At 39.5% G+C, this 26,751-nt stretch overlaps 2 protein-coding genes across 4 annotated transcripts; one reads left to right on the top strand and one right to left on the bottom strand.

Annotated features, from left to right (window-relative positions):
- Positions 1-2,621: 2,621 nt before the first annotated feature.
- On the top strand, positions 2,622-7,491 carry commd4 (COMM domain containing 4). 3 transcript variants are annotated; one of them, XR_011676718.1, is made up of 9 exons: positions 2,622-2,715; positions 3,002-3,073; positions 4,733-4,798; positions 4,885-4,924; positions 5,156-5,275; positions 5,514-5,594; positions 5,846-6,022; positions 6,134-6,741; positions 7,208-7,491. XR_011676718.1 is itself a non-coding variant. In XM_071415665.1 (8 exons), exons 1-8 carry the CDS (start codon positions 2,713-2,715, stop codon positions 6,172-6,174), a joined length of 600 nt encoding a protein of 199 aa, XP_071271766.1. In that variant the 5' UTR covers positions 2,622-2,712; the 3' UTR covers positions 6,175-7,491. The 3 variants fall into 3 exon arrangements, 1 of the variants encoding a protein (XP_071271766.1); XR_011676717.1 differs by having other exon boundaries at positions 6,134-6,632; XM_071415665.1 differs by having other exon boundaries at positions 6,134-7,491.
- A 3,666-nt stretch (positions 7,492-11,157) lies between these two features.
- Positions 11,158-25,414, bottom strand: LOC139584142 (BPTI/Kunitz domain-containing protein 5-like). Its single transcript, XM_071415663.1, has 6 exons — positions 25,262-25,414; positions 22,461-22,667; positions 16,005-16,181; positions 13,783-13,827; positions 12,219-12,297; positions 11,158-12,067 (listed from the first exon to the last, which is right to left on the bottom strand). Exons 1-6 carry the CDS (start codon positions 25,329-25,331, stop codon positions 11,983-11,985), a joined length of 663 nt encoding a protein of 220 aa, XP_071271764.1. The 5' UTR covers positions 25,332-25,414; the 3' UTR covers positions 11,158-11,982.
- Between the last annotated feature and the right edge of the window lie 1,337 nt (positions 25,415-26,751).

A 26,751-nucleotide genomic window follows, 5' to 3' on the forward strand; every position in this document is an offset into this window, starting at 1 on the left:
CAGGCTAGTGGGGGTCACAGACAGCAGGCTAGTGGGGTGGAGAAATGGAATATGGGAAAATAATATCTGTTTTGTGATGTCATTAAAATGATCAGAAAGACGTTATAACAAACTTATTTTTAATAGAGCTTTCACACTGTATATCAGATTCACATCTAAATGTTGTAAAACTTATATGATTAAACATGAAACTATTTGTGAAAAGATAGCAATGTGACTTTAGCCTTCTAAATGAGAATTGTTTTTCTTGCAAAACTTGTGCCAGTCAGTAGCCAAGCCCAAGTCAGCTCATAGTTCGTGTCAACATGATGGAACCGCTTTTCAGGCCAGAGTGCTTAAAATGACTCGATGAGAATTTAAATACAGAACAGACAGTGTGGAGCCGTGGCCACATGGCTGAAAACGGTGAGACCAGAGAACGTGAGGACGTGGTCCACTCGTTTAAATGGTTAAAGACCAGAAAATGGTAAGACCCTCTGAAACTTTCGACGAGTGAAGAAGTTGAAGACTAGACCAAAACATGCACAGTCCGCAGCTCTGCATGTAAAGTAGTCTAGGACAACTGGCCCAAGACGAGAAGGTAGACAGATCCCTCTCACCAACGTGTAGTACTCTGCTGTATCCATTCTAAGAAAACTCCAGAACAAAAGAAACTAAGAAGGACATTGTGACCTCTGGTGGACAACCAGAGACTTACATCGAACTACTCGCCATAGACAGATCGAGTGGTTTCAACAGAAAGACGAACGACAAAGACATCTACTTGTAAATATGTTTCATTTCTAATCCCAATCAGCGGTTGTTAGGGTGCTAAATATTCATATTTACTGTGAGTGTAGTTTCCAAATGTATGTATTATTAGTCCACTCTCTTTGTCTCTCCCGCTCTTTATTTTTCCCCACCCCTTTTCAATTTTGTAACAAGCCGCCATATTGGGTTAGTCCACTAGGGACTGTTTTCATTATGTTAATAATCAATATCCTGTACCCTGTGTGTGTGTTGATGTATTTCTGTGTGATTATTTAGTTAGTTAGTAAAGAATTAAGCCAGTTTGTGTATCGCTGATTCATCACTTAGGTTAGGGTTCGTGCAGATTTACCAAGTCAATGACGTTCAGAATGAGACTGTTATGAGGAAATGATTCATTAATGACTGGTATGATATCGATATATTCTTGAATTAACTCTGGAAATGGTAACTATTTAAACAAACTTTTCCCACGGTGGCCCAAATTCCTAATGAGCTAATTGTTACATAATTAATTTGTGTTAACTAACTGTGTTAATTAACCTCCAGACGAGCTTCAATGCCATACAACTTTCCTTCCGTGGCCTCCAACTGCTCTTAAATGCAAGCAAAACTAAATGCATGCTCTTCAACCGATTGCTGCCCGCACGTCCAGCATCACTACTCTGGGCGGTTCTGACTTAGAATATGTGGACAACTACAAATACCTAGGTGTCTGGGTAGACTGTAAACTCTCCTTCCAGACTCACATTAAGCATCTCCAATCCAAAATAAAATCTAGAATCGGCTTCCTATTTCGCAACAAAGCATCCTTCACTCATGCTGTCAAACATACCCTCGTAAAACTGACCATCCTACCGATCCTTGACTTCGGCGATGTCATTTACAAAATAGCCTACAACACTCTACTCAGCAAATTAGATGTAGTCTATCACAGTGCCATCCGTTTTGTCACCCATATACTACCCACCACTGCGACCTGTATGCTCTCGTTGGCTGGCCCTCGCTTCATATTCGTCGCCAAACCCACTGGCTCCAGGTCATCTATAAGTCTTTGCTAGGTAAAGCCCCGCCTTATCTCAGCTCACTGGTCACCATAGCAACACCCACCCGTAGCACGCGCTCCAGCAGGTATATCTCACTGGTCACCCCCAAAGCCAATTCCTCTTTGGCCGCCTTTCCTTCCAGTTCTCTGCTGTCAATGACTGGAATGAATGGCAAAAATCACTGAAGCTGGAGACTCATATCTCCCTCACTAACTTTAAGCACCAGCTGTCAGAGCAGCTCACAGATCACTGCACATGTACATAGCCCATCTGTAAATAGCCCATCCAACTACCTCATCCCCATACTGTTATTAATTGTATTTATTTTGCACCTTTGCACCCCAGTATCTCTACTTGCACTCATCTTCTGCACATCTATCACTCCAGTGTTTAATTGCTATATTGTAATTATTTTGCCACTATGGCCTATTTATTGCCTTACCTCCCTTATCCTACCTCATTTGCACACACTGTATATAGACTTTCTATTGTATTATTGACTGTATGTTTGTTGCTTTGCTTTATCTTGGCCAGGTCACAGTTGTAAATGAGAACGTGTTCTCAACTAGCCTACCAGGTTAAATAAAATAAAGGTGAAATAAATAAATAAAGTGTATGCTCATCAGACCTCATGAAACGTCATCAGAAGTGTCTACTTCATTTGAGGGCTGTGTCTTGGACCACAAAGCCTAGGTGTGAGACAGGACAAAAACAGTGAAATACAGACCTGAAATGCTTTAGAAAATAAAATAAACAACATATTGAAAGCTGACAAGTGTAACGTTAGTTTAGTCTCTACTTAATGGATGTGGGGAAATATATATAAATGGTTTGCCCTGCCCCGTCCCCTAAACTCTGGGTACAAGGTTTTTGTCCCGGGACTTGAGCATTATCACATGACACTTGGTCTACTGCTAAAATGGTAAATGCTCGTCTTTCTAGCTAGCTATTTATTTCGATAAAGTGACCAATTGTGAATATTGTGTTTCCTACCATTACTACGTATCTACAGCTGAGCATTTGATAGATGTTGATCCGTCTGGAAAAGACGGAGTCAAGACAAGAAATGCTAGCTGGCTAAAAACAATCACTCGGATGCTTGTTAGCTAAATTAGCTATCCAGCTGCCAAGTAAATAAATGTGTCAGTGTTCATTACATGCACAAACAGCAACCATAACATTGTGCAAATGTTTCTTACTGTTTCTAGAGATTCCGGTTTTGTGGGGATTTGGACTGCCCAGACTGGGTTCTTGCCGAAATCAGCACTTTGGCGAAAATCGTAAGTTTAGCGCCATGACTGTTTGCATCACGGCCTTCTATACTGTCGCCTCTACTAATCCAAGAGTGGATGACTCCTGTCGTCTCTAATATGTAGGCTCCCTTTCTGTTAACAGTTCCATCACAAGTCAGCATGTTGAATAAACTTAATTTGAACGTACTTTACATGTTGTCCTCTGATTTTGTCCGTCTGTAGGAGGTCATCTGAGACATATCCACAGATTAGTGTTATTAACCTGACTTACAGTAACTGGTCTGTTCAGTTGGTTTGTATTTTTAATGCTGATTCACGCGACTTGCACAATATGTCTCAATTTCCGAGTTTAACTGAAGAACAAACCAAATGTTGTCCCAGGTAATCAGCTGATTGGGAGGAACATGCTTTGGTCCACAATGTTTGGTTACATTCGGCTATTTACATATTGTGCATCACGTGAAATGTGTCAGGAGATGGGAAATACAAGTAACAGAACCTACTGGTGGCAAAAAGTTGGGTACACAACACTTTACTGTGGACATTTGATCTCCACTACCTTCCAGAAAAATGACCAACAGCATGGACGACCGGTAAAATATCATTGTATTCAACATTCTGGCTTGTAGAGACTATTGCGTATTTTTTTACAGCTACTTCTTTCAGACTGACTATCATGGAGTAACCATGGGAACAGTCTGATGTTTAGGCAAGGCCTTGTACTGGAATTGCTCTGTCCACGACCGCAAGGCCCTCCAGCGGATGGTGAAGACGGCCCAGTACATCACTGAGAACGTGCTCCCACCAATGATGTGTGTGTATAAACCATTGGCTCCCACCGATCCAGGACATCTACGTGAAATGATGCCTGAGGAAGGCCCGCAACATCATCAAGGACCCCACACAACCCAGCCACGAGCTGTTCACTCCCTTACTGTGGGGCAGATCGTATCGGAGCATGAGGTCTGATACCAACAGGCTCAGAGACAGTTTCTATCTACAAGCCATCAGACTGTATCAGAGCATGAGGTCTGATACCAACAGGCCCAGAGACAGTTTCTATCTACAAGCCATCAGACTGTATCAGAGCATGAGGTCTGATACCAACAGGCTCAGAGACAGTTTCTATCTACAAGCCATCAGACTGTATCAGAGCATGAGGTCTGATACCAACAGGCTCAGAGACAGTTTCTATCTACAAGCCATCAGACTGCTGAACACTTGAACTGAACTGACCACCTGCTCTGATTCTCTGAACCTTACACATGCACCCACACACACACACACACACACACACACACACACACACACACACACACACACACACACACACACACACACACACACACACACACATCACAACTGCTGCTACCAGACTCTTATTATGGTTGCTAAATAATACAACATTTAACAACTTATCCCCCCTTCCCCAAAATATGTATAAATATTGGACTGTGCCTTCCTGTATCTTACTTCTACTAAAATGTTTATTCTACTGGGCCATTTACTTTGTTCCTATCTTTTTATTAGTTCTTATTCTTGCTGCATTGTGGAGAAGGAACCTGCAGTGCATTTGGTTGGACGGTGTATACCATGTGTATCCTGTACCTACGACTAATAATACTTGAAACGGCATTGGTCCAGTAGAAATCCTCCCCTGACGTTTGTCTTCTCTGTTCCCAACAGTCAAGTGTGAAGATGAAACTCCTCTGTGTCCAGGTGTTGAAGGATCTGCTAGGAGAGGGCATTGATGTAAGTATCTCATACATTAACTCCCTATTGTCACCTGCAATTTTATTGTCTTTAAAATGTGCCATTCCCTTTTTTGTCTTTTTCAGTATGACAAAGTTTCAAAGCTAACTGCAGATGCAAAGTTTGGTAAGCTGAATTCTGTGTTTTTAAAATGTGCTGCTACTTTGATGCAAACTGCAACACAGGACAGCTTCAACACAGAGAGCTCTACATGCATGATGCTGGTCTACTCTACACGCATGATGCTGGTCTACTCTACACGGATGATGCTGGTCTACTCTATACTCATGATGCTGGTCTCTACATCTATTCTATCAATACATCTGAGTCTCATCTGTGTGTTATTCTGATGTCTAGAGAATAGCGACATCAAGGCCAGTGTAGCCGTGTTGACCTTCATCCTGTCCAGTGCAGCCAAACATGATGTGGCCAGTGAGTCTCTCTCCAGTGAGCTTCAGCAGTTAGGACTCCCTAAAGGTACCGTAGTCTCCCATAAGTTACTCATACTAGAGCCATTCATAGTGAGAATAACTCAAAGTACTGGGTTTGTTACAACCACTCACTGCAAAGGCTCATTTATTTATCAATGAAAGGATTGTAATAATATTTGCGTACAGAAGACTCCATTGTGGATGTTCCAAGCCCTTAAAGACGATGTGTAGTATGATAGTCATGACTTTTGGTTTTCCTCATCGGTATATCATGTATCTTGTAGAACACACCACAGGACTGTGTAAATCCTATGAAGACAAGCACATAACCCTGCAGGAGAAGCTAAGGGAGAGCAGTCTGAGATGTGAGTTATCAACCTTCAATTGATTGAAGAAGACTATAATACCTAAATGTTTTCTGGAGGGAGTAACATAAGATGGCTAAAGAGATTTCAGATTCTCATTGGGCAATACATTTGTATTGTTACACTGCATTTTCTCTCGTGCTGTGTTTCAGTGGGTCATCTAGAGGGTGTTGACCACATCCTGAGCCCCAGAATGTTTAATATAAACATATTTCTGTACATATATAGCATGTATTATTGCTGTGTTTCAGTGGGTCGGTTGGAGGGGGTGTCGTGGCGTGTTGACTACACCCTGAGCTCCAGTGAGCTTCAGGAGGTTAATGAGCCCACAGTGCAGCTCTGTCTCCAGACCCAAGGGGCAGAGACTGGAAACACAGAGACCACCATTGTCTCTGTGTCTGCAGACAAGTTCAGAGTCCTGCTGACAGGTGAGCTTGTGATGTACCATAAATACTGTTGTTACAAAAAATCTACTCAAATATGGGACTAGAATCCTGAGTGCTTCACTGATTTCAATGTCTCTCTATGTTTCCCCCCAGAACTAAAACAAGCACAGGCCATGATGAATGCACTACAATGAAGCAAGACTCTAAAGGTATCGAATAATGATGCAGTGAAAGGATCAGAGGAAAGTCAATCAAGAGTGCAAGACATTGACAGAATATCATACAGGATGAGTGGACCATGATCTTTTGAATGTATTTTGTACATTATATGTGTTTATTATTCTATAATTGTTATTAAATATGTTGATGTATTTCTCATTTGTCCATGTCGAATCTATGATATGTATTTCCTTGAAAAAATTACAACTTTACAATTAAAAAATGTTTTGTCTACTTGCAATTTGTTAATTAGAACATGTGTAAGAGTAGAACTTACCCTCTAGTAACATTTGGTGACGTGTAACCGTAGATGTTAAGTGTGGAACTACATGTCCCATCAGCCATTGCTCTTTTTAAGTATCGTTACTGGCCGACTAAGGTGCATCACTGAGTGGGTGTGTTGATGTGAGTCGCAGTTCCAGAAGCAGCAAACGTAAGTTCGTTGTTGCAATTGCAAACATTGTTCATTGATATTTATTGAAGATGCACTGGAAAATAGAAAAAGCTCTAAATCACGAAGTATATTTACCGCCAGACTGAAAGTGAGTGCTGTGTTTGGCACGTTTTTTCAATGAATATAACGCACAATGAAAGTAGCTAGCTAACGTTCGCTAGTTACACAACTAATACACATCTCAACCCTCCATGCGTCCATACGAGGTTTGGATATTGACTTGCATGCAATTTATTCATAAATATATTCGCTACTTTCCTGACATCGCCACTCGCTGCTGGTGTAAAAAGTCGTGAAAGTTACATGTTGTATTGTTCCCTTCAGTGTAGGCTGTATGAAAATGTGACTGCCCACAATGGCTGTTTTGCAAAATATGATTTCATTGAATGTTTGGCCACAAGGCCTCTCTTTTTTAAATTGTACCCGCCAAACAATTGAACATGTAATGTTTGGAATTAACTTAAGTAGTTAGGCCTATACTATACAGTGTCCTAAAACTCTCTGTCTGTCCCTTGCCGTCCCGTTTCTCTGTCTCTTGGTCCCCCTGTCTCCAGAATCACCAGGATGCCTTAGGTTCAAGAGATGCACCTGGCCAGTCTGTCAACAGGATGTGTTGCGGGTGGTCTTCACTGGCCCTGTACAGAGACTTCAGAACCATGCACATTGAATTTCTACTGGTACCCGTGTATATAGCCAAGTTATCTTTACTCATTGTGTATTTATTATGTGTTTTGCTTTTCAATGTCTCTATTTTCTTTCTCTCTGCCTTGTTTTATTGTTAGTCTACACATGTTCTTTAAGCATGTTATGAATAAAGATGATTCAGATGTCACCAAAAGCCCTGAGTTCCCCTTTTCCTGCCCGGCCTACACCATCACCTCCAGAAGCAAGGAGGTCCGGCTCACACTCACCCCCTTGAAGAGCGACCCCGCACTGGGTAGCAGCAGGCCGTGGGTACTAGTTAGCCCAGAGGCCATACGTATCAGAGTAGGTGCTGATTTAGGGTCGGTGGATTGGTATAGTAGGACTTATGGTTTAGTGAAGTAGGATTTGCGGTATAGTACAATAGGACTTCAGGTATGGTAGGACTTCAGGCATATATATGGTACTATAGACACTATAGACATACTATAGGACTTAAGGTATAGTGTATAGTACAGTAGGACTTGACTAAATTGTGTGACCGCCACAGCCCTAGACAGGAACATATATTTTTTATAATAAAATAAAAACATAAGGGGTGGATCAGCTTCATATTGTTGCTTCCATCAATGTAATTGCATCATTTCCAATCCCCCATATATTTTTTAGGTAAATATATATATCCATATACATACACATACCTATATAGATATACACATATATACACACAAATACCTATATAGACATACATACACATACCTATATACATATACACATATATACACACACACACCTATATACATATATACAGTGGGGAGAACAAGTATTTGAAACACTGCCGATTTTGCAGGTTTTCCTACTTACAAAGCATGTAGAGGTCTGTAATTTCTATCATAGGTACACTTCAACTGTGAGAGACGGAATCTAAAACAAAAATCCCGAAAATCACATTGTATAATTTTTAAGTAATTAATTTGCATTTTATTCCATGACTAAAAACATAAAAACATATGCTTAAAGTAATTTACTTCCTCTTTCAAAATATCATTTGGTGAATCATGACTCCATCATTTGTAACAGGTTTTAATACTTTTTTTTTGGTAGCATTCCTATATTGAAGATTGAAAAATAATTTGGTACATTTTCCCCATATTCCATCCAGTTTGCTTTATTTTTATAATATATTACACTGGATCTATCTTGAACAAGTTCCTCCATTTCTTTTTGTTTTTCCTCTATGGTACAGTTTTTATTGCTATCTAACTGTACTGTTAGTCCTTCAATTTCCTTTGTTAATATGGACTCTTGATCTAAATTGCTTTTGTTTTATAGATGAGTACTGATTTGCATGGCCTCTAAAGGCACACTTAAAAGTGTCCCATACAATAAGGGGATCTGCTGTACCTATGTTATGTCTGGAAAAGTCAGTTATACATTCTTCTGTCCTAGTTCTAAACAATTTATTATCTAGTAGGCTTTGATTAAATGTCCACGTTCTTCGCCCACGTGGAAATTCGGTAGGAGTAATATATATGCCAATTATGTGATGATCCGACCGCATTCTGTCCCCTATCAACACTTTTTCAACTTTTGGTGCCAGAGAGAATGGCATAGGAAAGTAGTCAAGACGACTAGCTTGATTAAGCCTCCGCCATGTATATCTCACTAGGTCAGGGTATTTAAGTCTCCATATATCCACTAATTCCAATATATCCATGACATTCATGATTTCCTTAAGTGTCTGAGTGTTATAGTTTGTAGTGTGATTTCATTTCCGGTCCATAGAGGTATTTAAGACCGTATTAAAATCTCCCACCATAATAATAGAGTCTAGTGTTGCTTGTAGAGTTGATAAATTCAAAGAAAATTTCAAAGAAGCTTGGATCATCATTATTTGGACCGTATAGGTTAATAAGCCATATCTGTTTATTGTCCAATAGCATATTTTTAAACATCCATCTACCTTGATGATCTATTTAGACAATTTGCACATTTGGATCAAAATTACTGTTAATTACAACCATCACCCCTTTTGAATTTCTTTGCCCGTGGGAGAAATATATTTCACCCCCCAGTCCTTTTTCCACAAAACTTCATCTAAAACTGTTGAATGGGTTTCCTGTAAACAATAGATATTATATCCCTTCTCTTTTAGCCAGGTAAATACTGATCGTCTTTTCTTATTATCTGCCAGGCCATTACAATTATAACTGGCTATACTTATTTCACCACTTACCATAATGAGATACAACTTTCAATTATTTTTATCAAAATATATGTTTGTAAACGTACCATTAAAAAGTAACATGATGATTGAGTGTCTATATAGCTGGACCATGATATTTGCATTGTTACTAAGTAAACCCCCAATTGGTCCCCACTATTCCAACCTCTAAAAGCCCTCCTCATCCCGAGTTGCGTTGTCATCCCAATGCCCGGCAGACGACCCTCTAAAAGCCCTCCTCATCCCCAGTTGGGTTGTCATCCCAATGCCCGGCAAACCACCCCCGACCCCCCGGATCCCATAGCCCTGAACAGACTGGGATCCATCCTTTGAAAAGAGCACACAGTGCCAGACAGGAACATCTTGTTTGGACAGGAACACCACGTTTGTTGGACAAGAACACTCCCCTTGTTGGACAGGAAGACACCCCTTGTTGGACAGGAATACACCCCTTGTAGGACAGGATTAAAACCCTTGTTGGACAGGAACACACCCTGTTTGTTGGACAGCAACACCCTCCTTGTTGGAAAGGGACAAACCCCTTGTTGGACAGGAACACTCCCCTTGTTGGACAGTAACACCCACTTGTTGGACAGGAACACTCCCCTTGTTGGACAGGAACACTCCCCTTGTTGGACAGGAACACTCCCCTTGTTGGACAGGAACACTCCCCTTGTTGGACAGGAACACTCCCCTTGTTGGACAGGAACACTCCCCTTGTTCGACAGGAACACTCCCCTTGTTGGACAGGAACACTCCCCTTGTTGGACAGGAACACTCCCCTTGTTCGACAGGAACACTCCCCTTGTTCGACAGGAACACTCCCCTTGTTCGACAGGAACACTCCCCATGTTCGACAGGAACACTCCCCTTGTTCGACAGGAAGACCCCCTTGTTGGACATGAACACCTTGTTGTATTTGCCAAGGCAGCAGCTACTCTTCCTGGGGTCCAGGGAAAATAAATAAATAAATACAATACATTGACAGATTTCACAACACACTGTGTGCCCTCAGGCCCCTACTCCACCACTACCACATATCTACAGTACTAAATCCATGTGTATGTGTGTGTATAGTGGGTATGTTATCGTGTGTGTGTATGCATGTGTCTGTAACTACAGTATGTTTGGGTTGCTTCACAGTCCCCGATGTTTCATAAGGTGTTTATTCATCTGTTTTATAAATCTAATTTTACTGCTGGCATCAGTTACTTGATGTGGAAAAGTACTGTGTGCCTCCCATAGTCTGTTCTGGACTTGGGGACTGTGAAGAGACCACTTGTGGTATGTCTTGTGGGGTATGCATGGGGGTCAATACCTCTCATAAATACAAGGACACCCGCTTGTTGGAGAGGAACATCCCCTTGATGGACAGGATTACCCCCCTTTTTGGACAGGAACACCCTGATTGTTTGACAGGCACACCCCCTTGTTGGATAAGAACTCCTTGTTAGACAGTAACAACCCCCTTGTTGGACAGGACAAACCCCCTTGTGACAGTAACACCACGTTGATTAACAGGAACAACCACCTTGTTAGACAGGAAAACCTCCCTTGTTGGACACCCTCGCTATCGTTGGTGATAACCTGGTACAGTACGATGTCATAGCAGTCCCATGAAAGACAACATGTTTTTAAACAGTGTATTGGTTTATTCTCATATCATGTCCTACAAAAACATACCATGTAGTAGCTTCTACAAAACCTATGTGAATGTTGATATTATTATTATAATGTTGATACAGACCAAACACAAGAAAAGACATTAAAAACAATTAAAATATCAGTAAAATCTTGTTGCACACTCAGTAGTTCAATAACAGACAATACAAACTTGAATCTAATTGATAAAAATAGTGCTTATTCTTTCAAATCGTTGCAGAATATTTGAGTAGTTACCAAATTTACCTGAAATAAACATACATTCTTATTGTAAAAGAGGAGTGTACAAAAAACATTATAAATGTTGTAAAATAACTGAGATGTCAAACATAACCATGAGGAAAATAGCCTGGCGTACATTTGTGATGGGGAAGTCAGATACGATATTGTCAACCCAGAAACAAATGATTTGTGAATAGTTTGATAACAACAAATGAGGTAAACATATTGAATGTAAAGTTTGTTAGTTGCAACTGTAGGCCTATGTTACTCTATGATATCGCCCTGAGAGGGGCCATTCAGGTGAGGGCCCTAGCTGGTTTTCCCCCTACAATTAAAATGACTGGCATGGGTACACTCAATATGGCTGCCCGTCAACTCCTCATGGACGTTGACTTGAATGAAATCATGCCTTCTAGTCATTCTAAGTTCCTTTCATGGTTGTCTCCTCTCCTCTCCTCTCCTCTACGCCATCTCAATTGGTTCTTCTTGCAGTGGTCTCTCCTCTCCTCTCCTCTCCTCTCCTCTATGCCATCTCAATTGGTTCTTCTTGCAGTGGTGTCTCCTCTCCTCCCCTCTCCTCTATGCCATCTCAATTGGTTCTTCTTGCAGTGGTGTCTCCTGCTTGAGTTCTTTCACTTTCTTTGGTTCACTTTTGTGATTCTTCCTGATATTTGATATAAAATAACAGTTAGTTATTTGTAGCATAATTATGCTAAAAAACTAAAATTGAACAAACTGAGTAATTCTAATTTTCCTGTTCTACTAGTTTCCTAACAGAAGAGATTACAGAAGAGAATGATGAATAGTGTACTTACTTGCTCTGTATGGCCAGGACAACAATGACTATGATGAGTATTGCTCCAGTGATCCCAAATACCACTCCTACAATCAGGGCTGCAGGAAACAGAATAACGGGTCAGTGTTTAATTAACAGAAGATAATAAATTAATAGTAAGTCCAAACTGTTGAACAGGCCTACAGTACATTGTTTTTTAATAGACCTACACTACACAGTGCCTTTGGAACATATTCATAACCCTTGACTTTTTCCACATTTTGTTACTTCACAGCATTATTCTAAAATTGATTAAAGTATTTATTTTCTCATTAATCTACACACAATACCCCATAATGACAAAGTGAAAAAGGTTTTTTAGACATTTTTGCAAATGTTAAAAAAATTATATATGAGACTCGAACATGAGACTCGAAATTGAGCTCAGGTGCATCCTGTTTCCATTGATCATCCTTGAGATGTTTCTACAACTTGATTGGATTCCACCTGTGGTAAATTCAACTGATTGGACATGATTTGGAAAGGCACACACCTGTCTATATAAGGTCCCACAGTTTGGAATCATCAAGACTCTTCCTAGAGCTGGCCGCCGGGCCAAACTAAGCAATCGGGGGAGAAGGGCCTTGGTCAGGGAGGTGACCAAGAACCTGATGGTCCCTCTGACAGAGCACCAGAGTTCCTCTGTGGAGATGGGAGAACCTTCCAGAAGGACAACCATCTCTGCAGCACTCCACCAATCAGGCCTTGATGGTAGAGTGGGCAGGCGGAAGCCACTCCTCAGTAAAAGGCACATGACAGCCCTATTGGAGTTTGCCGAAAGGCACCTAAAGGACTCTCAGACCATGAGAAACAAGATTCTCTGGTCTGATGAAACCAAAATTTAACTGAATGCCAAGTGCCAGGTCTGGAGGAAACCTGGCACCATCCCTACGATGAAGCATGGTGGTGGAGGCATCATGCTTTGGGGATGTTTTCATCGGCAGAGACTGGGAGACTAGTCAGGATCGAGGGAAAGATGAACTGAGCAAAGTACGGAGAGATCCTTGATGAACCCTGTGAAGGGTCTGAATACTTAAATAATTGTGATATTTCAGTTTTTTATTTTTAATACATTTGCACAGATTTCTTAAGAACGGTTTTGATTCGTCATTATGGGGTAATCTGTGTTGACAGTTGAGGAAAAAAACTATTTAATCAATTTTAGAATAAGGCTTAGAATAAGGCTGTAACGTAACAAATGTGGAAAAAGTTAAGGGGTCTGAATACTTCCGAATGCACTGTACAATACAAAAGTATGTGGACACCACTTCAAATGATTGGATTTGGCTATTTCAGCCACATCCGTTTGCTGACAGGTGTATAACATCGAGCACACTGCTCGACCTCACTAATGCCCTTGTGGCTGAATGGAAGCAAGTCCCCGCAGCAATGTTCCAACATCTAGTGGAAAGCCTTCCCAGAAGGGTGGAGGCTGTTATAGCAGCAAAGGGGGACCGACTCCATATTAATGCCCATCATTTTGGAATGAGATGTTGTACAGGTGTCCACATTCATATGGTCATGTAGTGTATTTCTCTACTCACCAACAGGAGTATCGGGCTCATCCTCCTCAACTTCAGTACCCTCATCTGATGACAGAACATGTCAGAAATATTATAGACAACATAAATATCAGATCCACCTCTTTAAGGAATACCTAGGATAGGATAAAGTAATCCTTCTGACCCCCCCCCCCTTAAAAGATTTAGATGCACTATTGTAAAGTGGCTGTTCCACTGGATGTCATAAGGTGAATGCACCAATTTGTAAGTCGCTCTGGATAAGAGCGTCTGCTAAATGACTTAAATGTAAATGTAATTATTATAGAAATTATAATATCAGATTTTTATAGATATTATATCAGATTATTATAGATATAATAATATCAGATTTTTATAGATATTATAATATCAGATTATTATAGAAATTATAATATCAGATTATTATAGATATAATAATATCAGATTATTATAGAAATTATAATATCAGATTATTATAGATATAATAATATCAGATTATTATAGAAATTATAATATCAGATTATTATAGAAATTATAATATCAGATTATTATAGATATTATAATATCAGATTATTATAGAAATTGTAATATCAGATTATTATAGATATAATAATATCAGATTATTATAGAAAATTATAATATCAGATTATTATAGAAATTATAATATCAGATTTTTATAGATATTATAATATCAGATTATTATAGATATAATAATATCAGATTATTATAGAAATTATAATATCAGATTATTATAGATATAATAATATCAGATTATTATAGAAATTATAATATCAGATTATTATAGATATAATAATATCAGATTATTATAGAAATTATAATATCAGATTATTATAGAAATTATATCAGATTTTTATAGACATAACATCAGATTATTATAGACAACATAATATCAGATTATTATAGAAATTATAATATCAGATTATTATAGATATGATAATATCAGATTATTATAGATATAATAATATCAGATTATTATAGAAATTATAATATCAGATTATTATAGATATTATAATATCAGATTATTATAGAAATTATAATATCAGATTATTATAGATATTATAATATCAGATTATTATAGATATTATAATATCAGATTTTTATAGACATAACATCAGATTATTATAGATATGATAATATCAGATTTTTATAGATATTATAATATCAGATTTTTATAGATATTATAATATCAGATTTTTATAGAAATTATATCAGATTTCTATAGACATAACATCAGATTATTATAGACAACATAATATCAGATTATTATAGAAATTATAATATCAGATTATTATAGATATGATAATATCAGATTTTTATAGACATAACATCAGATTATTATAGAAATTATAATATCAGATTATTATAGATATCATAATATCAGATTATTATAGATTCTAGAAATGATATTGTCAGATTATAGATTTATAAAATCAGATTGTTATGATAGATATTATAATATCTGATTATAATAGATATGATCATATCAGATTATTATAGATATAATAATATCAGATTATTATAGAAATTATAATATCAGATTATTATAGATATTATAATATCAGATTATTATAGAAATGATAATATCAGATTATTATAGATATTATAATATCAGATTTTTATAGACATAACATCAGATTATTATAGATATGATAATATCAGATTTTTATAGATATTATAATATCCGATTTTTATAGATATTATAATATCAGATTATTATAGAAATTATATCAGATTTTTATAGACATAACATCAGATTATTATAGACAACATAATATCAGATTATTATAGAAATTATAATATCAGATTATTATAGATATCATAATATCAGATTATTATAGATTCTAGAAATTATATTGTCAGATTATAGATTTATAAAATCAGATTGTTATGATAGATATTATAATATCTGATTATTATAGATATTATAATATCAGATTGTTATATAAATTAGAATATCAGATTTTTATAGATATTATAGTATCAGATTTTTATAGATATTTTTATGATATCAGATTATTATAGATGTTATATTATCAGATTAATAGAGATATAATATCAGTTTATTATTCAATATGACATTGATCTGTAGTTAGTTTTAAGTATCATTTAAAACTACAAGAATATTTGATATTTCATCATTCATTAATACATTTTTTGTTATGCTATGTCATGCTATGCCATATTATATCATATTATGCCATCTTATGTCATGTCATGTTATTCACCATGAATCCCAGCACAGGTGGCGTTGCAGGCCTGATGGTCGATGAACCTGTTCCCGTTCCCCACACAGCCAGTCCAGTGGAACTTCTTACACTTCTGGTGGATGGGGTCGTAGTAATAACGCAGGTAGGTGCCGAAGCATTCACCCAGAGCCTTCTTGAAGTGGCAGGCTTTTGTCTCTGGGGAAGGACAAGGGTTGGGTATAGAGAGATAGCATTAATTACACACTAAGATGTGTTCACGAGCACAACAGAACAGACCATGAGAGAGCTATTAATCATGGGGGAGAGACCACATGTTTTCAGAAGATGGGATGGGACTACCATGTATGTTCAATTCTGAGGTTTCACACAGATCAATATTTATATTTGTCCAGTTATATTTGATCATAGTTATATTTGTCCAATACAAAGTTGTCTCAAATTTTATTGTAGAGGATGTAGTACTATGTTTTGCCACATGGTGGCACATTGCAATTACGGTAAAATGCACAGCCCCACATTTGAACAGTTGCATTAGTTCTTTATAATGTAATCCCTGAGTTCTATACTGATCGTTGTATTAGTTACTTATTTCTCCCTCACTCCCTCCCTCCACCTCTCTCTCTCTCACTCAATCTCTCCCTCACTCCCTCCCTCCACCTCTCCCTCCATCTCTCCCTCTCGCTCTCCTCTCTACCTCTCTCCCCCCTCTCTCCCTCTCTCCGTCCCTCCACCTCTCCCTCCATCTCTCCCTCTCTCTCCCCCACTCTCCTTCTCTCCCTCCCTGCTGAGTCACAGAGCAATGAAAACCTCTTCCGCTATACATACACTACTCCAAAGGGTTTATGACCACACCACAATAAAGTCCTTGTTTATGACCACACCACAATAAAGTCCTTGTTCATGACCACACTACAATAACGTCCTTGTTTATGACCACACCACAATAAAGTCCTTGTTTATGACCACAATAAAGTCCTTGTTTATGACCACACCACAATAAAGTCTTTGTTTATGACCCCAATAGTGTCCTTGTTCATGACCACAATAAAGTCCTTGTTTATGACCACACCACAATAAAGTCCTTGTTCATGACCACACCACAATAAAGTCCATGTTCATGACCACAATAAAGTCTTTGTTTATGACCACACCACAATAAAGTCCTTGTTTATGACCACACCACAATAAAGTCCTTGTTTATGACCACACCACAATAAAGTCCTTGTTTATGACCCCAATAGAGTCCTTGTTTATGACCACAACACAATAAAGTCCATGTTCATGACCACAATAAAGTCTTTGTTTATGACCACACCACAATAAAGTCATTGTTTATGACCACACCACAATAAAGTCCTTGTTTATGACTACACCACAATAAAGTCCTTGTTTATGACCACACCACAATAAAGTCCTTGTTCATGACCACACCACAATAAACTCCTTGTTCATGACCACAATAAAGTCCTTGTTTATGACCACAATAAAGTCTTTGTTCATGACCACAATAAAGTCCTTGTTTATGACCACACCACAATAACGTCCTTGTTTATGACCACACCACAATAAAGTCCTTGTTCATGACCACACCACAATAAAGTCCTTGTTTATGACCACACCACAATAAAGTCCTTGTTTATGACCACACCACAATAAAGTCCTTGTTTATGACCACACCACAATAAAGTCCTTGTTTATGACCACACCACAATAAAGTCCTTGTTTATGATCACACCACAATAAAGTCCTTGTTTATGACCACACCCCAATAAAGTCCTTGTTTATGACCACAATAAAGTCCTTGTTTATGACCACACCACAATAAAGTCCTTGTTTATGACCACACCACAATAAAGTCCTTGTTTATGACCACACCACAATAAAGTCCTTGTTTATGACCACACCACAATAAAGTCCTTGTTTATGACCACACCACAATAAAGTCCTTGTTTATGACCACACCACAATAAAGTCCTTGTTTATGACCACACCACAATAAAGTCATTGTTCATGACCACACCACAATAAAGTCCTGGTTTATGGCCACAATAAAGTCCTTGTTTATGACCACACCACAATAAAGTCTTTGTTTATGACCCCAATAGTGTCCTTGTTCATGACCACAATAAAGTCCTTGTTTATGACCACACCACAATAAAGTCCTTGTTCATGACCACACCACAATAACGTCCTTGTTTATGACCACACCACAATAAAGTCCTTGTTTATGACCACACCACAATAAAGTCCTTGTTCATGACCACACCACAATAAAGTCCTTGTTCATGACCACAATAAAGTCTTTGTTTATGACCACACCACAATAAAGTCATTGTTTATGACCACACCACAATAAAGTCCTTGTTTATGACCACACCACAATAAAGTCCTTGTTTATGACCACACCACAATAGAGTCCTTGTTTATGACCACAACACAATAAAGTCCTTGTTCATGACCACACTACAATAAAGTCTTTGTTTATGACCACACCACAATAAAGTCATTGTTTATGACCACACCACAATAAAGTCCTTGTTTATGACTACACCACAATAAAGTCCTTGTTTATGACCACACCACAATAAAGTCCTTGTTCATGACCACACCACAATAAACTCCTTGTTCATGACCACAATAAAGTCCTTGTTTATGACCACAATAAAGTCTTTGTTCATGACCACAATAAAGTCCTTGTTTATGACCACACCACAATAAAGTCCTTGTTCATGACCACACCACAATAAAGTCCTTGTTTATGACCACACCACAATAAAGTCCTTGTTTATGACCACACCACAATAAAGTCCTTGTTTATGACCACACCACAATAAAGTCCTTGTTTATGACCACACCACAATAAAGTCCTTGTTTATGACCACACCACAATAAAGTCCTTGTTTATGACCACACCACAATAAAGTCCTTGTTTATGACCACACCCCAATAAAGTCCTTGTTTATGACCCCAATAAAGTCCTTGTTTATGACCACACCACAATAAAGTCCTTGTTTATGACCACACCACAATAAAGTCCTTGTTTATGACCACACCACAATAAAGTCCTTGTTTATGACCACACCACAATAAAGTCCTTGTTTATGACCACACCACAATAAAGTCCTTGTTTATGACCACACCACAATAAAGTCATTGTTCATGACCACACCACAATAAAGTCCTTGTTCATGACCACAATAAAGTCCTTGTTTATGACCACACCACAATAAAGTCCTTGTTTATGACCGCACAGCTGAAAACTGCAAAAAAACTGCTTTAGACTAGTTGAGTACCTGGAGCATGGAGCATCAGCATTTGTGGGTTCAATTACAGGCTCAAAATGGCTAGAAACAAAGACCTTTCTTCTGAAACTCATCAGTCTATTCTTGTTCTGCGAAATGAAGGCTATTCCATGCAAGAAAATGCCAAGAAACTGAAGATCTCGTAAAACGCTATGTACTACTAGAACAGCGCAAACTGGCTCTAGCCAGAATAGAAAGAGGAGTGGGTTGGCGCCTCCCCTTGGGTTGTGCCGTGGCGGAGATCTTTGTGGGCTATACTCGGCCTTGTATAGGCCATCACAGGATGGTAAGTTGGTGGTTGAAGATATCCCACTAGTGGTGATGGGGGCTGTGCTTTGGCAAAGTGGGTAGGGTTATATCCTGCCTGTTTGGCCCTGTCCGGGGGTATCATCGGATGGGGTCACAGTGTCTCCTGACCCCTCCAGTCTCAGTCTCCAGTATCTGCTGCAGTAGTTTATGTGTCGGGGTCTAGGGTCAGTCTGTTATATCTGGAGTATTTCTCCTGTCTTATCCGGTGTCCTGTGTGAATTTAAGGATGCTCTCTCTAATTCTCTCTCTCGGAGGATCTGAGCCCTAGGACCATGCCTCAGGACTACCTGGCATGATGACTCCTTGCTGTCCCCAGTCCACCTGGCCTTGCTGCTGCTCCAGTTTCAACTGTTCTGCCTGCGGCTATGGAACCCTGACCTGTTCACCGGACGTGCTACCTGTCCCAGACCTGCTGTTTTCAACTCTCTAGAGACAGCAGGAGCGGTAGAGATACTCTCAATGACCGGCTAGGCAAAGCCAACTGACATTGACTCCTGAGGTGTTGCACCCTCGACAACTACTGTGATTATTATTATTTGACCATGCTGGTCAGTTATGAACATTTGAACATCTTGGCCATGTTCTGTTATAATCTCCACCCGGCACAGCCAGAAGAGGACTGGCCACCCCTCATAGCCTGGTTCCTCTCTAGGTTTCTTCCTAGGTTTTGGCCTTTCTAGGGAGTTTTTCCAAGCCACCGTGCTTCTACACCTGCATTGCTTGCTGTTTGGGGTTTTAGGCTGGGTTTCTGTACAGCACTTTGAGATATCAGCTGATATAAGAAGGGCTATATAAATACATTTGATTTGATTTGATTTGAGTGGGAGGCCACGGTGCACAACTGCGCAAGAGGACAAGTACATTAGAGTGTCTAGTTTGAGAAACAGACGCCTCACAAATCCTCAACTGGCAGCTTCATTAAATAGTACCCGCAAAACACCAGTCTCAACGTCAACAGTGAAGAGGCGACTCCGGGATGCTGGCCTTCTAGGCAGAGTTGCAAAGAAAAAGCCATATCTCAGACTGGCCAATAAAAATAAAAGATTAAGATGAGCAAAAGAACACAGACACTGGGGAGAGGAACTCTGCCTAGAAGGTCAGCATCCCGGAGTCGCCTCGTCACTGTTGACGTTGAGAGTGCATATGTTGTCATGTGTTTGTATGCATGTGGGTGTTGCTTCACAGTCCCCGCTGTTCCATGAGGTGTATTTTTATCTGTGTGCCTCCCATAGTCTGTTCTGGACTTGGGGACTGTAAAGAGACGTCTTGTGGCATGTCTTGTGGGGTATGCATGGGTGTCCAAGCTGTGTGCCAGTAGTTTAGACAGACAGCTCGGTACATTCAACATGTACAATACATCTCATAAATAAAAGTAGTGATGAAGTTAATCTCTCCTCTACTTTGAGCCAGGAGAGATTGACATGCATATTATTAATGTTAGCTCTCTGTGTACATCCAAGGGCCAGCCGTGCTGTCCTGTTCTGAGCCAAATGCAATTTTCCTGAGTCCTTTTTTGTGGCACCTGACCACACGACTAAACAGTAGTCCAGGTGTGACAAAACTTGGGCCTGTAGGACCTGCCTTGTTGATAGTGTTGTTAAGAATGCAGAGCAGCACTTTATTATGGACAGACTTCTCCCCACTGTTAGCTACTGTTGTATCGATATGTTTCGACCATGACAGTTTACAATCCAGGGTTACTCCAAGCAGTTTAATCTCCTCAATTTGCTAAATTTCAACAATATTCATTACAAGATTTAGTTTAGGGTTCAGTGAATGATTTGTCCCAGATACAATGCTTTAAATTTTTGAAATATTTAGGACTAACTTATTCCTTGCCAACCATTCTGAAACTAACAGCAGCCCTTTATTAAGTGTTGTTGTCATTTCAGTCGCTGTAGTTGCTGACATGCATAGTGTTGATTCATTCACATACATAGACACGCTTGCTTTACTGAAACCCAGTGGCATGTCATTAGTGAAGTTTCAAAAAAGTAAGGGGCCTAGACAGCTGCCCTGGGGAATTCCTGATTCTACCTGGATTATGTTGGAGAGGCTTCCATTAAAGAACACCCTCTGTGTTCTGTTAGACAGGTAACTCTTTATCCACATTATAGCAGGGGGTGTAAAGCCATAACACATACGTTTTTCCAGCAACAGACGATGATCGATAATGTCAAAAGCCACACTGAAGTCTAACAAAACAGCCACCACAATATTTTTATCATAATTTTCCCTCAGCCAATCATCAGTCTTTTGTGTAAGTGCTGTGCTTGTTGAGTGTCCTTACCTACAAGCGTGGTGAAAGTGTCTTGTCAATTTGTTTACTGTAAAATAACATTGTATCTGGTGAAACACCATTTTTTCCAAACGTTTACTAAGGGTTGGTAACAGGCTGATTGGTCTGCTATTTGAGCCAGTAAAGGGGGCTTTACTATTCTTAGGTAGCGGAATTACCTTTGCTTCCCTCCAAGCCTGAGGGCACACAGTTGGCTTAAATTGAAGATGTGGCAAATAGGAGTGGCAATATCGTCCGCTATTATCCTCAGTAATTTTCCATCCAAGTTGTCAGACCCTGGTGACTTGTCATTGTTGATAGATAACAATAATTTTTTCACCTCTTCCACACTGACTTTACGTAATTCAAAATTACAATGCTTGTCTTCCACCATTTGGTCAGATATAGTGTCAGCGTTTGTTGATATAGAATGTTCACAAATGCCACAAATATCTAACTACTCACTTGTCAGAGAATAATAAAAAAGGTGTAATATTTTTCGTGGGGCTGTATATGAACAGACTTTAATCAGATGTTATGTTGCTAAAATGTTATCAGTTCTACTTTAAATGTGTGTTATCTCACCATCCACGGGATAGATCTCCTCTGCCTTGGCTGAACAGTTCCTCATACAGATCCTCTCCAGGGGGAAGCGGTTAGCGTTGCCCCCCTCCCCCAGGTACTTGAAGGGGTAGCACAGGTCTTTAGCTGCATCATAATACAGCAGGATCTGGAAGTCCTCTGCTCCGGAGGCTGGAGCTGTACCCTCATCCTGTGGTAGGAAACAGTATGCTGTTGGAACAAAGAGAAAAATGGAGAGAGAGAGGGAGGGTTAGAACATAGACTACAGTACGCTGTTGGACCACAGAAGATAAAAGGAAAAATTACAAAAGAGGGGTAGAGAGAACTGAGAACATCCTGTGTGTTGCTGGACCATGCAGAGATGGAGATAAATTAGATCAGAGAGGTAGAGAGAACTCAGCAGACAGAACACATTTAGGGGTTGGATGCATTTAGAAAAATATAATATTTTAAGATGAAAATTGCACTTGTTTACCACTTGTATTTCTAATGTTGTAATGTCCCACTATGAGGTGGAGAATTAGACAGACAAACAATATGCACTGCAAAAAGTACATGCACTACGATTGAGTATGCACTACATACATGCACTACGATTGAGTATGCACTACATACATTGAGTACGATTGAATGCAGATGATTATCGTGCAATATGTTGAGAATGTAAATGTTTAACTAACTCTGTCACCAGAGAGGCCCACTCCTAGTTTTTATGATGGCTGTAAACATAATGTCATCTACAGTTTCACCACTCCCTCCTCAGTCCCACCCTCAACTCCCTCCTCAGTCCCACATTTTCAATATGGCAGCCTAGAGGCTTTCTGGCTTCTTGTTTTTAAAGCAAGTCAAATTGAGGGTATCCAGCACAGAGACGTATGTACGGTCTAATTATTGTTCTATGGTATCGAGAGCGTTATGGACGTATGTATCCAATCCCTTATAGTGCAACACAGATTCCATCCAATCCCTTACAATGCAACACAGATTCCATCCAATCCAAACCAGATTCCATTAGTAGAAAGATGTCCCTTTGCCAAGATGGTCTAGAACTCCAGAGAGCTGAAACCAAGATGGTCTAGAACTCCAGAGAGAACTGAAACCAAGATGGTCTAGAACTCCAGAGAGATCTGAAACCAAGATGGTCTAGAACTCCAGAGAGATCTGAAACCAAGATGGTCTAGAACTCCAGAGAGATCTGAAACCAAGATGGTCTAGAACTCCAGAGAGAACTGAAACCAAGATGGTCTAGAACTCCAGAGAGATCTGAAACCAAGATGGTCTAGAACTCCAGAGAGAACTGAAACCAAGATGGTCTAGAACTCCAGAGAGATCTGAAACCAAGATGGTCTAGAACTCCAGATAGATCTGAAACCAAGATGGTCTAGAACTCCAGAGAGAACTGAAACCAAGATGGTCTAACCCTAACCCTAACCCTAACCACAGCCCAACATCCCTGTATTTTATTGACCGTAACCCCTTCTCATCCAGCAACCACAGCCCAACTAACTATCCTGATGGTATTAAGGTAACAATTAGCTGTGGTCCCAGTCTGGGTTAGATTTCAGGTTGTTGAGTCTCTTCATGGCAGAAACCCATGTGACCTTCTCAGTTTGCTCAATATGTCGCTGTCATTGTTGGACAGGAAGTAGCATTCTCTGTGAACGCTGACTCTTTAATTGTAGGACAACAACATCCAACAACAAACCACCTCCTTTTCATCGTAGCCTTGATGATTCTCAGATTTACGGCATGCGACCTGGACTTAGCACCACGCTGGTGTTGGATATGGCCCACAAGGTCTAAAGGTAAAACTTCTACACTTCATCAACGCCCATCAAAGCAGATGAGTACGAAGCGTTCATATTTCACTGTACAATGTATACTCTATTCAACTGCTCCAGAATAAAAATATTTGAAACGGAAACCGTTGAGAATTAGTGCTTGTCTTTATTTTATTACGTCTTGATCTAAAGTAAAGCCTTCAACTGTCAGTGAAACCGCCATGTTGTCAGACTGATACTGTCACGGATCATAAAGGATTTGAAGAGAATAACCTTTGACCTACCTGTTCTATATTAGTTACAGTGTTACCATAAATGCAGAATCTTAGAATGGATAACAGATTGAAACACGAGTAACATCTTCATTGATTCAATTCAAAAATATTGTTGTCAAATATTGTCATATTTTCTATATTGAATCAAATGTGTGGACATTTTTTACCTCCCTCCCAAACTCAAGTGAAGTTGAAGAGAAGCACAGACAGTCCTCCCTTATGTCAAGTGGAAAAGGAGTAAAACTAATTGAAAAACATTACAAGCATTTGATGCTAGAATGAAAACATTGTAAAAGAAGAGTTATAAGACAACATAATACACTTTTTAAGCAGAGAACGGTAGACATATTTGATGAAATTATAGTCTCAAAATGCAAATTAATTTCAGATGTACAGACAGAGCACTGACTGAGGTAGTCACACATCAATACTACATGGTTGAACCTACCTGGTACTGACTGAGGTAGTCACACATCAATACTACATGGTTGAACCTACCTGGCACTGACTGAGGTAGTCACACATCAATACTACATGGTTGAACGTACCTGGTACTGACTGAGGTAGTCACACATAAATACTACATGGTTGAACCTACCTGGCACTGACTGAGGTAGTCACACATCAATACTACATGGTTGAACGTACCTGGTACTGACTGAGGTAGTCACACATAAATACTACATGGTTGAACCTACCTGGTACTGACTGAGGTAGTCACACATCAATACTACATGGTTGAACGTACCTGTTTCTTCAGTGTGAACCATGTAGAATGTAGCAAAAGCAAAAACCCCAAATATGAGCATTTGTTTCATGATGTTGTCTGTGTGTTCTCTCTAGTCTTCAGCAGAGTGAATGACGGTTGTAGTCTCCGGTAAACTACAGCGGAAGATTGGCAGTCAACATCACTGACCTTTGTACTTATAATGGTTCCTCTGATACCAGGGCTGTGTCCCAAACCCTTTTCCCTATGGGCCCCAGGTTAAAAGGAGTGTACTATAAGGGTATTGGGTGCAAAAAGGATATTAGCCTGGTCCCAGATCTGTTTGTGCTGTATAGGTTAATATATATAGAGATGGGCATGGAGTTAGCCTGGTCCCAGATCTGTTTGTGCTGTATAGGTTAATATATATAGAGATGGGCATGGAGTTAGCCTGGTCCCAGATCTGTTTGTGCTGTATAGGTTAATATATATATAGAGATGGGCATGGAGTTAGCCTGGTCCCAGATCTGTTTGTGCTGTATAGGTTAATATATATAGAGATGGGCTTGGAGTTAGCCTGGTCCCAGATCTGTTTGTGCTGTATAGGTTAATATATATAGAGATGGGCATGGAGTTAGCCTGGTCCCAGATCTGTTTGTGCTGTATAGGTTAATATATATAGAGATGGGCTTGGAGTTAGCCTGGTCCCAGATCTGTTTGTGCTGTATAGGTTAATATATATAGAGGAATTAAAAAATCTATCTTTAACCAGAGATCACACTTTTTTCAAATACTGTAAAATTATTTGCTCCACTTTTTTTTATTGAAGACGACTTTAATTTGCTTTGAATCTAGTGTTCCATGTATACATGCGCACAACAAAAAATAAAGCAAACCAAGCAGGGACGGACTGGGACAAAAATTCAGCCCTGGCATTTCAGCCACGCTAGCCCACATCACCCCCATGTCTGTCACTGTGTTAATCGCTATTACATATAGAGCCAACATATGAAGGACCTGGCAGGACATCTGTATGTCTGTTTTCTTCCGACCTCCACCGCACTCACCTCTGAGCTGTCTATGCTAAGCCTAGCATCCTTTACCACACCAGGGGAACACACTGCCTGCACTGGGACCAGAAGACCAGGGGACCACACTGCCTGCACTGGGACCAGAAGACCAGGGGACCACACTGCCTGCACTGGGACCAGAAGACCAGGGGACCACACTGCCTGCACTGGGCCCAGCGAGTTGTGAATGAATAATCACATGTCGTGACTTGACTTTAACATTGATCTCAAATCAAATCAAATCAAATTGTATTAGTCACACGTGCCAAATATAACAGGTGTAGACCTTACAGTGAAATGCTTACTTACGAGCCCTTAACCAACAATGCAGTTAAAAAAATACGAGAGCAGCAGTAAAACAACAATGTGGAGGCTATATACAGGGTATTACGGTACAGAGTCAATGTGTAGGCTAATTACAGGGGGTACCGGTACAGAGTCAATGTGGAGGCTATATACAGG

Source organism: Salvelinus alpinus, chromosome 9, assembly GCF_045679555.1.
Source record: "Salvelinus alpinus chromosome 9, SLU_Salpinus.1, whole genome shotgun sequence".
NCBI classification, from domain to species: domain Eukaryota; kingdom Metazoa; phylum Chordata; class Actinopteri; order Salmoniformes; family Salmonidae; genus Salvelinus; species Salvelinus alpinus.

Coding starts and splice junctions, on each gene's coding strand:
- LOC139584142 (XM_071415663.1), bottom strand. CDS start 25,331: ATGAAACAAATGCTCATATTTGGGGTTTTTGCTTTTGCTACATTCTAC. Junction 22,668..25,261: donor GGTTCACACTGAAGAAACAG/GTACGTTCAACC, acceptor TTGTTCCAACAG/CATACTGTTTCCTACCACAG. Junction 12,298..13,782: donor TGAGCCCGATACTCCTGTTG/GTGAGTAGAGAA, acceptor TGTTTCCTGCAG/CCCTGATTGTAGGAGTGGTA.
- commd4 (XM_071415665.1), top strand. Junction 5,276..5,513: donor GCAGTTAGGACTCCCTAAAG/GTACCGTAGTCT, acceptor TGTATCTTGTAG/AACACACCACAGGACTGTGT. Junction 6,023..6,133: donor GTTCAGAGTCCTGCTGACAG/GTGAGCTTGTGA, acceptor GTTTCCCCCCAG/AACTAAAACAAGCACAGGCC.